The following is a 14899-nucleotide window of genomic DNA, read 5'->3' on the forward strand; positions in this document are numbered from 1 at the left end:
AAAAGAAAGAGGTGAGGGAGCATAGGAGTTTTCTTAGGAGAAGAAAGAGAGTGAGAAAAGGGGGAAATGTGTCAAGAACAGATCCTTATTCTGTCATGCAGTAGTCCCACCTGCCCTCTTCTCCTTCTCGCTTTCACTTCCCTCCTTACAAACTTGGTCTCTCCACCTCCCTCTCCTGTCTCTCCTTACCCTCCCTCTCCCCCTTCATGTCTCTTTGATTTGTTTTCCCTCCAAATCCTCCAGTTATTTTATTCCCTTCCCTGTCAGTGCTGGTTCCGTGTGTGTGTGTGTGTGTGTGTGTGTGTCTAAGCCTTTTTGCCATCTTTTTTTTAAACCCTCTCTGATGTACAACAGCTCCTTGAGGGGAGCTTTTCTCTTCCTCCCAGCCACACAAACACACACGCATACACAGATATCCTATGCACCAGCTTTAACCTATTTCCCTAACACTTCCCTCTGATGCTCCCATCCTCTGGCTCCATACTAAATCATTCATTTCCACTGTCTCTCATCCACTTCCATTATAGTTTAACACACAGATGGGTTAGACACGGTTCTCGAAAAGATCTCACCAAAACGTCCTGCAGTTCTTTTGTGTTATAGTTTACCTAATTGGATTGCTTTAATCTAAGTTTCTGCCAAACCAAGACCTAACTTGTGTGCTGACGATATGCAGATTTCCCAGCCTTCTCAGACTTTAGAGACTTCAGAAACAAAGTTTCCAGATCAGTAAACACATTCTGAATTTGGCATTGAAATAAAAGTCATTCTTAACTATAATTTCAGAAAATAATCGTGTCATTACTCTGATTTTCCGTATACCATCATCCCTTTTATGTGTTTGAGTTTCAAAGTTCTGAATGTAACTCTTTTGTTGTCGGTGTCGATCCTTTTCTCGAATAAGCTCCGTCTTAATCTAGTGCAGTGAAACCTACCATTGGCACTGATGCAGGAGGGAGCCACAGCAAATAGTTTACTATAAACCAAAGCTTTATTGGCTGTCTTCGCTTTGATGCTGCTCACATGGCAGGCCAGCAATAACAAATGTTCCATAAAACTTGCTCTGATGTGTGTATTCATTACACTGTGTTTTCTCTTATGGGGTTATAAAACAGGAGCATGTGTGTGGGACACTGTAAGAGGGAGCAGACTCTAAGAACAGGAGGCAAAGTGATGCAAAGCCTCACCTTAAAGGAACTGTTGACTCCATGTCAGATGTACATTTTGTTGAATGAATTAGATGTACAAGGTATGAGAGTGTGTGTCTGTGTGAGACAGAGGGTTTCGGCTCAGAGCAGAGAAGAATATGGGGGGGGGGCTCACTGCCCGCTGGTTGTCTGCTGCAGGACAGAAGCTGTCAGCTGGGTGAGAAATACTTCACTGCAGGATCCCACTCTGGAGACCCAGAAACTAGTAGCTCTTTGTGTGTGTGTGTGTGTGTGTGTGTGTGTGTGTGTGTGTGTGTGTGTGTGTGTGTGTGCGTGTGTGTGTGTGTGTGTGTGTGTGTGTGTAAGAGAGAGACAAAGAGCGCGAGGAGAAGGCATAAAGAGAGGCAGGAGCCTCTTTCCCATATGCCTTTTTCAAACCAGGTCTGATGCGCTTTTGTTGCGCATCGTGTCATGTGTGAAAGTGCAGAGATGGAACGGGAGGGGTCAAAGTTGATCTGCTGCTGAGCCGGCAAGTGGTAACAGAAGGAAAACAGTTCTGCCTCCCTTGCCCTGACACACATCAAGCCGGCATCGTGGAACTTGCCTCACTAACCCACAGTGCTGTTGTCAGCTTTGCCATCTTGATGTACGTACAGACACAGCGATGCGGGGAACTATACGGCGCAAATGATATGTGAAAGAGATTAAAGATAGAAGGAAGAATTACAAATGGATTTAGAGGGGTATCGTTGTGCAGATACATCATGCACAGTCATGAGCGGTTATGAGTGTGTGTTAGGTCAAATTAAAAAAGGAGAGAAAAAGCATGGCAAAAACGATACATGAAAGAAAGTACAAAGAAAAAAATCAATTTCCTTCTTTCTGGGTTCAGATTTTATTTTTTCATGTTTCAGTGCATCTTCTGATCTTCTCAGTGTTTCTATGCCTCTAGGCAGTATTCGCCTCTTTTGAGAGCCAGCTGCAACCTCCTGTATTCACCTCATCTCGCCTTTGCTCTCTCCTCCCTTAAAATCACGTTTCTCTCAATTGAACTTAGACATGATGTTCCATCTTTTCTTTTCTATCCTCTTTTTCTCTCTGACTCGATGTGCAACAACAGCAGTGGACAAAATTCATTGTATTGAGATAGACATACACATTTTCCTCTTCTGCTTTTTTCAGCCCCTCCCTTTATCAGGGGTCACCACAGCGAGTCGATCTCGCATCATTGATTTGGCACATGTTTTACGCCGGATGCCCTTCCTGACGCAACCCTCGACATAGACACACACATGAATTCCAAAATATTTCTCCCTCTTTGTTTTATTTTCCATTCAGTTTGAACTTTTAACCCCTGAAAATACCAAAAATGAGATTACAACAGTGAGGGAACTCATCTATAAAGCCTGCTGACAATATGAACCATGTTTTATTGACTTAATGGCAAATTTCCTGATATTGAAGTTCAGTAAACTTTAACCCCCCCCCCCCCCCCCCCACCAAAATTTTATTTCAACTCAACCCTAAAGATTACTCATGCATCATCAATGAGCCGGCAGCTGTGCCTGAAATTCTATGTATTCTCTCTTCTGAGTCGATTTTCCGTGTCCCATTTGTGATACAGTGATTTCAAAATATAGCCAGTCCCTTTACATTTTGATTGACATCTCACTTATAACTCCAGCTCCCATGTCCTGTCCGCACTCTAAAGCACACAATGAGAGTGGATGGCCCTCGTCTGCCATGTTGCCTGCACAGTGAGACAGCTGTAAATGAGCTTGTTGAGAACTGACGCATAAGATAGCCGCTGAAATTCTGAAAATGAAGATATAACATTTGCATGCGCATGTGCTCTCATGCTTTAGAAGCATGAACTGCCCTCTGGATAGACGGAGACATATGCCTAGTTTTAAAACATTGCATAAGTATCAGATTGCTTTGGCCCTGTTTTAATTTTTTTTTGAGTTTCTGAAGTTAAAATATGGCAAAACCAAACCCAAAACTAAACCTACCCTTCAGATATGCACTAATCGCAGAAATGATGAGACTGTGCATACTGTGTGGAGCTGTTTTTGGAAATTTGGACAAATTTGGCTCCTCGCTGATTGTGTTTCCAGCTAAAATCTCACAACAATCCTTTACTTGCATTCAGACTATTTGTTCTTTTGTTTCTTAAAACATCTTTCACTCACTCCCAGCAGCGCTTAGAGTGATTCTGACTGCTTGGACAGGAAAAAAAATGAGTGCTAGCTGTCAAAAGATGCTAAATCAAGCATTTATACTATGTGGTTCTGGAAGAGCTCTCCGTTTACTTTGGGTATGCCATGGATAGGCGCTTTTTCAGATCGCACATCTTTCCTCGAGAGGTGTTATGGCTCATTAAATTGTCATTTTCCCTTAAGGGACTCGGCCACATCTGTATAATTCCCTATTATTATATTCTTTTGCCACATCGATCTCTGTTTGCTCTGGCTCTTTAATGTCTCTTTAGTAGTGACCATTCAACAATTTATGGATTTGTCTGTGACTAGTCACATTTAAACTCTCCCTCTTGGCATTTATTTAACCCCTTAAATAATGAATCTTTATTAATGAAAAATAAAACATTACAAATGATACATTTCTTTCATACCATAAAACATTAGATGGCTGAAACTGGGTTTTTTGAAACCATCATTTGATGGTCCAATTGAACATATTAGCAAGGTTAAGATTATATTTCTTTATATTTTTATTGCAGGGGGTCTTTTAAGCTCTTAGGGGCATTTTTGTTGGATAGTTAAGGATGCCCCCCCCCCCCAAAAAAAAAAGAAAAGCTCCTGAATTATTTTTGCATGTTATTGAACAGACAGCCGTTGCAATTTTTCTCAAGACGCAGTCACAGCACAATGCACATGTAGTACAGCTGGTGAGTTCCTGAAAGGTTGATGCTATTAATTGATTTTTTTTGTTGTTGTTGTTTTAGTGTAATTCAGCAGATCAAGTAAAAAAAATCAGCTCTCGATCTATTTAATTAATGTGACATTTTGTTCCGAAATGTTCGGCTTTTTTGGTCAATCAGCGTAAGAGCTGTTCTGCGCTGATGATAATTTAGGCAAACTTTAAGGAGGGTCGTTTTAGTTTGTTGGTATTTTAATGAGCTTGATTGAGTTTTTAAAACTCTTTCTGTCTGCTTTTGTTTAAAGAAAAACCCAAAGCACATAGCACTGATGGTTACAGTGATTATAGCGTGTAATTATCACATTTTTCTAAATCCCCTGTCGCCAGCTAAGGGAATTCGCTGATTTTTATTTGCCTGAAAACTCAATCAGTTCTCAAAACTGTTCAAGAAGGATGGAGAAAGTTTCCGAAGAACTTTCTGCGGTGTTCTTCTATCTTTAAAAACGATTGAGTTTTGTTTTCTGAAGTGTAACATAAAGAGGAAAACCTCCCTTTGCAGAAATGGGGCTGAGCATGGCACGCACATACTGCCGGGGTTAAAGAGTAAACTCTGGCGTCCTGCTTCGTAACCAGAGCAGACAGTGTCAAAGAAAACAATTGGAGAGCTGTTTTGTTCAGTCGGAAACAGAGAGCAGAGAAAGGGGATTATTTTTAAAATAGCTCTGTGTTTGTCTTAGACAGAGACTGGCCAATGTCACACTGGACTGAATCTACTTTACACACACTCGCTTCTATACTTCAATGAAAAAAGCCTTGAAAACAACCTGTGAACACGCACACACATATAAGTGCATTCATATGAGTGCAGATGCAGTTTAAAGTTTCAACAGACATACACACACATACAGCAGATTGCAGGGAAGAGCGACAGCATAACAGAGATAACACAGCATACATGTGAAGCTGCTTTGGTGTGTGTGTGCGCGCGCGTGTGTGTGTGTGTGTGTAGAAATATGTGAGTGATCTAAGACCAGGCATTAGTGTTTCTGATAAAGTGAGGGGCCTAAAGTGGTTGAAGGAAGGATGGAGCTCCCACATGTGTGTTTGTGTGTGTTTATATGTGTGTGTTGGGGTTGGGGTCAGGTGCCTGGCGATTTTGTGTATATCTGCTTACTGTCTGCCTTGTCGCCGCGGCGATGACATCATGGCACACGACTGCCGAACGATTGGAAAGAATTCCTCCCATCCTCTTTACAGAAAAGGAGAGGAAGAAGAGGTGGAGAGATAGAAGGAGTGACAGTGGACGAGGGAAAAGGGAAGAAAGGCTGAGTGAGTGAGCAATACTTCTGGAAGAAAGGTGGGAAAGAAGCTGAAAGTGAGGGGGAAGTGGGATGAGAATAAAAATGCAAATGGAAACCTGTTAAGTTGTGAATAACCTGTGAAATTTTCGTACGAACACATCAGCTTTACCATGGGCTACAGTTACTGCCTGTTGGAAACATTTTTTAAGCCTGTTGCCAATTCTATATCAACATTTCGGAAAGTCGGTGTTTAATACTGCAGAGAGAGAGATTTTTCAGTGATTTTTTTTTTTTTAGCAGCAGCAGCTGAAATAAACTGATAGCAGACTGCTCCTGAAGCTTGATTAATGCCTTCGCTTTAGATAAATAAGGAGCCTACGCCAAAAGTGTGACGTATGCCATTTTGACCTGGAGCATTTAAACCTATGTTGGGTGTGTTTACATCACTCTACAATTAGACCGCTGCGATTTCTACACTGTGATGTTGAGTTTCCTCTTGTGCTTCAAAGATTGACAACTGAAATGAAGGGTTCCTGGTGGTAACTCCAGTGTTATGAGTACGTTGGTGGCCAAATTTGGAGCTAAGAGATACTGAACGACTGTCATTTTTACTGAAATTACTGTAACTCTAACATGGAAAAATAGGAAGATGAGGAGACTGAATGTGTGACCGTTCAAGAAATAGAGTCAGGATTTATGCTTCAGCGGCAGACTCACATACAGCTTCCCTATAGTCTGTTGTCCAACCCCCCAGAAATGTAACCACATCTTCAACTTGGTATGCATTTATACAGCAAACTGCTTTGCTCAGATATACACAACACAAAAGCAAAATATAGCAGGCTGTAATTAAAACAGGTTAGCTTATAATGCTAACTCAGTAACAAGTATTCTATATGCAGCTTTTTTCCCATTTTTCTTTTTTTATTTGTTAAGCCACTTGATATTGACCTGTGAATCAGCAGATCATAAAAAAGACATCTAACTCAAGGAATGAACCAGCGTTGTATCTTCAGGTTAATGAATATTTGGCAAAGAACCACATTTTCCTGGCATTATATGAAGTAATGAGGTGTAGCTCAAAACCTTTGCACAGTGGAAGTGTCACACGAGCATAAACACTCGTATTGGCAGAGATCACCTTTGTTGGCTCCCTCAAAGGTGCTGCTTTAAAATAACAAGAAAAATTATAACGCAAGCTTGCGCTTAAACCCAGAATGGCAAACTATGAAAATGGCATGCAGCCACACAGGCAGAATACTGAATATTGAGTTAGCCTTATGAGCATGCCATATGTAGTTACAGTTACATTATCTCTGTTTTCATGGCATAGCAAGTGAAGCAGTCAAAGATGCTGTGGACTGCATCACCATCACTTGTAGTTATTACTTTATGTTGCTATTTAATAAGCTGTTTCTGCTACACTGGCCCGGTCTACCTGGATTACCTGGTTAAATAAAGTATAATGAATGAAAAAAGACAAGCCTGAACTCTCAGTGTCACCTGAAATCACAGTGTGAACACATAAATATGCCAAAACGCACACAGATAGGCGCCACGAAGGGAAGAAAGAATATGTGAAAGCTAACCTTCTTTTAACAATTCATTATTCTTCCGTTTCTTTTAGTAGACCTTCCTATTTTCCACTTTGTTCAACATTTCACTGTAGATAGACTTGAAAGGAGAGTTACAGATCTAAGGCGGCATGCCCGCTGGGACCTTTTTTCTGGGTCCGTCGTCTTTGTTATTTTCTATAATGACGACCGATTGCCAGCAGTGCTGAGAAGCATCCTGGGTTTTAAGTGTTATCTGACAGTGGAATTATGTAAAGATTTAGCAAAAGAGCACCGCACTTGAAACTGTTTCTTGCTGATTACATAGCAACAGCAGTAGCCACAGCCAACACTTGTCATAAGCATATGTTTAGCTTTGCGAGCTGAGAAGGGCAAGCAGAGTGTTTCAAGTGTGTGTTTTTGTGTGTGTGTGTGTGACAGTGATGAGGGCAGAGTCACAGAGAGGCCCAGAATGAGACAAGTGCATCTGGAATAAATATCATTTTATCACCAGCAGTTTATAAGCGGCGTGTGCTGGCAGGTAACTCTCAGATATGGTATAAAACTAGACGCGCTGTTAGCTTTAACAAGAGTAATGTTCCATTAGCCTCTCAGCATGCATGTGAGTGAGAGTGTGTGGACTGGTGTTTGTACCAGAAAGAGAAGGCAAAGACTGCGACACTGTTCCAATGTCTCACAGTCTGGTGGAAGGGAATAAAATTAAAAGTCTATGTGTTTAGGATTCGTTTGTTTACAAGTATATAAAAAACATTTCCTCTTCTGATTGTATAACAGAGCTTAAGTTTTCTTCAAATGATTGCTCTTTAAGTTCCACCTTTAAGTGATTTTCAATAGGCTAAAAAGTGTTTTTTTTTTTAAAGCATTTCTCTAGTATTCTTGGGGTTTTAGGTCTTTGTTTGTATATTTCTTGATTTAAATAGCCGTTTATTGTTCTTTCTTAAGCTGCTCTGTGGTAAGAATTTTATTTTTTTGTATAAATTCAGGAAATAACCAATTATACATATTGCTTTGATTTTGGATTGCAAGAAAATGATCATACTTGCAACATACTTGTCGAGTTATACCTATTTCTATTTTTTTGTTAAATGTATTTGTTTTCTTTGTGGAAATTGTGAGGAATGTAAAGTTAATATTCTTTTCTGAAAATGTTTCCCTTATATGTCCAAACGGTGATGCCTTTCACTAATAAGCATTGAGGAATCTTGACAGTGAATGTTGAAATTGATCTGCCGATCCAAGTCTCATCTCGCTCAGGCCCTGCTCCTGCAAGGATTTCTGCAGTTCAGATGCATACTGGGACATTTGCACACTGACAGTATGGTCAGTGAGGTTCACCAAACAATCTGTGGGTCTTCACAAAGTCCAAACACATAATCTGTCTTCATTTAGACGTTCTCATCACTGCATTCCTTGCAGGACGTCTGTATCTTTATATTGTTTGTGTACCAGGAAGAGAGAGAAGAGTGGAACTGCCTGTTGAGTAACGAAAGAAAGGGAACAAAAAATGGAATCAAAAAAGTGTAATTCAAAATGTATGTTTGTCTCTCTCCATCGTTGTGGATTTCTGGGTCCATCTGGATTGTATATCGATGTGTGCATGTGTGTGGACTTATGAGTGAGAGCATTATGACCGCCTCTGCCAAATATGCTGTTGGTCCTTCACATGATGCCAAAAAAAGCTCTCATCCTCCAAGGGATGGACTCTAAAGGTGCCCTGTGATATCCAGCTCAAGTTGGAGCTGCCATATCCTCCAACACTCAGTCATCAGTTTACGGTTTGTATCATCTGGGGCCTCAGTTGGTAGGCACTCACCACTGCTGCCCGGAAGCACACTGCTAATCTTGCCACAACAATCTGGCCCTTGTCGAGGCTGCTCGGTCTTTAAACCTGCCCCACTTCTCCCTCAGACATGTTGACTATATGAATCAGCTTCACACATGCTCTCATATATGTATTTCAGAACTTGACACGTGTAGTTGTGGCACAATAATCAATGTTGTTAGCTTCATATAAGTGGTCGATTAGGTTAATCATTGTATCTTCATGCATTCTAATCTGTGGGTACACCTGGAAAAAAAAATCCTTTGTTCTCATCTCAAACATTTTTAGTTTAGTAATTATTCAGTTTAATCACTGTAGTCTAGATTATAGAATCTAGGAAAGGCAGCTTGTTTTGTCTCAGTCATACCGATTGCAAAAACACACAAAGAAGCAATTTTTCAAAGAACAAAGAAAGGATGGATTTGTGTGTTTTTCATGCAGCTTTACAACTCTCCCTGAGCTTCTATGCATATGTGAGTGTGTGTGGCCAATCTTTTACCCTTGTAGGATTGTGAAAATGTGTAGTGATTTAGATTCTCAGTAAAAATGGACATGATTCAGAGAATTACCATCCATGGGTGTCAGCTCAGTTCAATCTTTGGCTGATGGTATGAACTGGATGTGGCTTGTTGCTTCCTGACCGCGAGGAATGTCAGCCCTCACTCAGATTCTCCATTGAGACGGTAGGCGCGAGAGATAGAGACAAGAGTGCTGGAAATAGAGACTGGAGAGCAGTATGGAAACATAGTTTAGGTGCCTACGACGTCCATGTATTCATATAATGAGGATGTGAACCGTCTCTATCTCCTAATGTAAGAAACTGCTTTATTCAACTGTAGCGGTGCCCCTTTAATAAATACTTACCCTCCATATTTCCAGTAAGTATTATTTAAGAGTCCATTTTAGGGAGAAAGGTCACTTTTTGAATGTATTCTTATGGAGGGAAGACTTCATTAAGTAGCTTGTCTTAGCTGCATAAAGAAAATCAATTAATTAATTTGATGATTTTTTTTATTATTATTAAATAAATAATGCATCAGTGAATTTGTGTGTTGGTTACATGCTTGTCTTTGCCATATGTCTCAAATTTCACTTTCTTTATCTCTGAAAAAATACATAGATTTTGACATTTTAACCCTGGAGCCATCTTTACAGGCTCGTTTCTGGAGTTTGTGCAATATTAAATCACCTGCGGCTTTGAAATCTGGCCAGTTTCAAGGCTGCCCGCTGCTGACCACCTCAGCACCATGCAGCCATTTATAAGATGATGTTTAAAAGATTTACAAGAACACCTTGTGCCCCCTTTACTCTGTATAATTCACACATATCTTATATTTATTTTATGTATATAATTCTGTTCTCTTCCATCATGTAGATCTAGAGACAGAACTCAATCAATCAGACCTATTTTAACATGTGCCAATGTTTTCTGTACAGGCAAGAGGCTCTACTGGCTGCCATTAGCGAGAAAGACGCCAACATCGCCCTACTGGAGCTCTCCTCGTCCAAAAAGAAGAAAACCCAGGATGAGGTGGCAGCTCTGAAGAGGGAGAAGGACGGTTTGGTTCAGCAGCTCAAACAGCAGGTATGACCTGAAACTGAGATCAGCTGGGAGAGCAGGAGAGGCTTTTGATCTGGCGTTTAGATAAGCGAAGGGGAGTGGAGATGATGAGTGACAGAAGAGGTGGTAAAGTGATGTACACACAGAATAAAGACAGAGGTGAGGTGAGGAATGAAGGAGCCAAAATTAGAAAAGGGTAAATAAAAGGAGGGGGTGCACAGGTGAGGTGGCAGTGATGAGGGGAGTAAAGAAAACAAGGGAGACCAAGTCCAGATGTTACCACAGCCCTCCAACCACAAAGAGTAAATTTAGGATTAACCTTCCAGTCCTACACACACACACACACACACACACACACACACACTCTCTCTCACACGTTCACACAGAGAGAGTGAGAGTTCTGATCTTTTACAAATCTCTGCAGGCGACACTTTCCTATGAATTTGTAGTTTAGAGAATATTCTCCTCAGCTGATATATACACTAACACACACAGCAGACCTTCCACGTTGCTCCCGTGGGGTGGATAGGTGTAAACATAGTTCATGCACACACACTGTTATGCACACACTCACCCGGGCCAAAAACAAGGATATAAACATGACCAAATGCCTCTGTGGTTCCACACAGAGGTCTATTCACACACACCCTCACACGGAGAAACACGCTCACACACACAGTTAAGGTTCTCATGGGTCTAGTGAAATAACCAACTGCTTACTCAATGAGACTGCTGGGAGTTGGGCTGATTTCTTCCTCACTACTGTCCCTGCTGTACTCCTTTTCCTCATCTGTCCATGTGTGGTAATGCGCTTATTTACTCGTTTCCTCACAGAGGTGTTAATCTGGCGCAGTGCCCTACTTCACCTTATTTGATGTGGATGGCTGTTACTGTTAAATTACCAAACAGAACATGGAAATAAGAAAGAATGGGGAGTTACCTGTGCAGGGCAAACCCTTTCTTTTCCTCTCTACCTTCCCCATCTTTACAGTTGGCACAATGCATCATTGATTTTTAGTAAGACTTTCAGTTATTGAATATTGGCATTCAATAGAAGACATTTCAGATGAGGCTTTGCATAGGAAAAGGAGAATTCAGTTGCAAAGGGTGTTTGAAGTGGTATCAAAGTGAGAAGCAGGGGGCATTAAAGGGTAGCTGTGTCCGGCAAAATCGTTATAACATCCTCCAACCCTCTCTCACTTCCTTCCTCATCCCTCCGTTTCATCTCTCTTTTGTTTGAAGTCATTTATGACACCTCAGGGTCTCGGAGGTGGTTAGTGCAAGGGTGTGAGCAGTTTAGCTCACACCCTTGCATGTGCAGTGTTGTAATTTTCAGTCCCTCAGTGATGAAACACATTTGAGACCCCCTCAGTATTCCTTTGTGTGTGCGTTTGTTTTTGTTGTCATCAAGTGAGCTGAGGCTTGTGTTTTTACTTCAAAATGACATATAAGCTGCTCATATAAGCTGCTCATAACCAACCTGACAGATGGACAGAGTTTGATTATGAAATTAGAGGTCAGTGTAGTTACAGTGATTACAGTGATGAGTGGTGTTAATTGGAAGAAGTGTTTAGGAAGCCAGCTTTGGATCATTATTCCAGCTTTGCAGTGTCACAGATGTGGGTCTTTTGTGCATGGGTCATAGTTTCCATGATAGTTTTCTCACGTTTCTCTGGAGTATTTTTGACAACCTCCATTTGTCAGTTGATCAGAGGTCAGACGCAGTGTTTTTTTTAAGAGGTGCTCAAATGCTGCTGCACGTCTGGTCTGCATTTAGGATCAGACTCCACGATTACTAATATTACATTGCACAGCTTTTGTACAGAACAGTCATTTTAAAAACCACTTCTGAAACCCTATTCACACCAGATAGTATTTCCATGGCAACCCATGTGATTTAAGAAGTTAACTCATCGGTCTGTACTTTTTTTGCAGCTTATTTACTAAAAAATAAGCTCAATCTGTATTCTGATAAGATTAATTATAAATCATCCCTAGATATAATGTCAGTCTTCTGCATACTGAATTATTATATTGGCCTCTTTATGTGTTATATGGTCTCATCACTATCCATAAAACTACTGTTAATGAGCTGCCCGGTAGTATTCGTTCATACCGAAATGGGCACTCATGTCGTCCATCTAATCTTGCTTTGATATTTTTCTCATCTGATGGATTTGAGGTTGTTCTTCACGTGAATTCCCCTTAAAATTTTTGAGCTGTGGTTGATATAAAGTACCTTTTCATGTGGATCTCGTTTAGTTTTCTGGTTAGGTAACGGCTGTGGAATTTTGTGGATTCATCCATCGTGGTTCTTTTTTCCCGCATAGCTCAGTGTTAGTCCTGAAATCTGTCCAAATTTTCCTTTGTAATTGATAACTCTGCTTCATTAGTTTGTTGAGTTGTTAAGCGAAAATCAAACTTTGTTCTACAAACTATGAGCATGGCAGATTTGCTTGGAACGGAGATCTCCAGGTCATATTAGTCATGTTGGGTTTAAGTGTGTAATCAGCCTGATTGATTGCCATTTACAGTTGTTCTCTGGTAAAATAGAAACAATTTAACATGAATAAAACTGGTAAAGAAAGTAATAAATGAGGTTGTCATTCAGTGGAAGTGAAGTAACAGCTGCAACTTTATCCAACAAATTGCTTTTAGGGTGATGTATGAACAGGCATATTTTACCCAAGGAATTTAATTTTCTGAAACGACAAACATTTCAACCAAGCTTTCAATGAAGAAGGAGTCACTTTCAGTGCAAAGATAGCCACATTTATTCTGAACAGACTAAACAACTCTGTGAATACGAGCTAAAGAATGATTTGTATTTGTGGCACCACACACATAAGAACACACCTGTGTGCGTTCTGTGGCACTGAGAACATTGCCTGCATGTTGGCCTTTAACCCCCTCCTGCAGGAGGCTGTAGATCAAGCTGACCTCAGCTCTCTTCGCCCTCCTCTCCTCTGTCATTCTCACAGTCTCCTTCCTCTCCCGTCCAAGTTTTATTTCCCTCAGCAGTGTTTTGCGGAGAGACAAAAAGACAAAAGTAAAGAGAAGGAAGGGAGTGAAGTTGTGGTGAAAAGTGTGATCAAGTTTAAGGAAAAAGGAGTGATGGTAATATAGTTTTAAATGGAACAAGGGTAAGGAGATGGTGAAAAGTACACCACCATCTGTCCCAGCCAGAAGCACATGTTCAACATCTACAGCCCTGTGGCCGTAGTCTTGCTTCACACCTGTGAGGTGTGAAATATGTGCACTTTTAGTGCTTTTGGATGGCTCTCTGAATGTCTGAAGACACCCAAAACTACAAGATTTTCATAGATCTACAAAGGGAGGAAACATGTTTTAAACTCTATGCAAACTTTGGAAAGACACCTTGAGCAACTTCAAACCATAAAAATATCTAAATCACAGCAACAGATAGATATTGCGATGGCTTTAATTGAGTTATTCAGAACTGAGGTTTGAGTCTCTGAACTGTAAACTGAGATTCATTTTTCTCTCCTTTTTTGCTCTTGTTTTTTATAATTACCTCTCTTGTTTCTGGATAATTAAAAAATATTGACCTAATCTAATTTACTGCACGAAAGAGACTTGTCTCGATGAAATAATTCCCCACAGCACTCAACTCGAACTCGCATCATTATCATTTGTAATTTTTCACTTATCGACAGTTGTCTTTTCTTGAAATGAGGAAAAATAATTAAATTCATTATCATGACTGGATCATTCTTGCCCAATCATGACTCAGCAACATTCTACTATTGATAATTGCACTGATATCTACAAAGGTTCCTCTTTCGTCGCTGCTCAGCAATATGAAGTAATAATCTAATCTAATATTTCCCAGAGCCTTATCACAAAGAAATAATTTTCTTCTAAGCATGACTCAGCATATCCTACCCTCTCCCCTCTCTTTTTTTTGGTTCTCATTCTGTCCATTGTCAGCAGGTTACAGCAAAGCTGGGGGGGAGGCATGAGGGAGGTGGAGTGAAATAATGGTGTGATGATTAGATTAAGTGAGAAAGAGAGTTGGCACCGAAACAAGGGAGCTGAGGTCAGCATTCCTGATAATTACAGTGAAGATGTAAAGAAAGGCCTCTTCTTCTCTCTTTCTTTTTCTTTGTTTCCTATTGTTTTCCCCCAACCTCCTCCTTTTTGTCTCAAATTAATTATTATAGGTTTTGTTCTGGCATTTTGTTCTCAGGATTGTCCGTCATTAAATCTAACAAAGAGTTTTGCTGAAGAGGGGGGAATAATTACTCCTCAAGCTAATAAGCTAGCTAAATGCTTCCTTACAGTCACCTAATAAGGCTTTTTAGCTTGTTCGGTGACAGAACAATAAGGTTGGGTGGTTTATTTAAAGTAGGTTCTGTACTTGTATCACTACTTTGTTGCAATGACTCCTTCTAATTGACTGTTACATGTGTGTCCTTTTTATGGAGCAGTTTATCCAACAACTAGAAGGTATTTGAGAGGACACACATGTAACAAATGAGAACACAATGTGTTACAGACCACAGGATGTTTGGTTGTTTATCATTTTAATCCCACCTCCACATCTTTGTTTGATTTCTTCTGGGATAAACATTACAATGACAAATTTGAAC

General features: G+C 40.4%; 1 protein-coding gene across 4 annotated transcripts in view; it reads left to right on the plus strand.

Annotated features, from left to right (window-relative positions):
• LOC142385348 (ELKS/Rab6-interacting/CAST family member 1-like) overlaps positions 1-14899 on the plus strand; it is a 134087-nt gene that overhangs the window by 82880 nt on the left and 36308 nt on the right. For all 4 annotated transcript variants that reach the window (XR_012770166.1, XR_012770167.1, XM_075471811.1 and 1 more), the window contains one exon: positions 10163-10310. Coding sequence is in view for 2 of the 4 variants with exons in the window: in XM_075471811.1 (XP_075327926.1) it covers positions 10163-10310 (148 nt within the window). In the remaining 2 variants the exon portion in view is untranslated. The remainder of the gene's footprint in view (positions 1-10162; positions 10311-14899) is intronic.

Source organism: Odontesthes bonariensis, chromosome 8 (assembly GCF_027942865.1).
Source record: "Odontesthes bonariensis isolate fOdoBon6 chromosome 8, fOdoBon6.hap1, whole genome shotgun sequence".
Lineage (NCBI taxonomy): Eukaryota > Metazoa > Chordata > Actinopteri > Atheriniformes > Atherinopsidae > Odontesthes > Odontesthes bonariensis.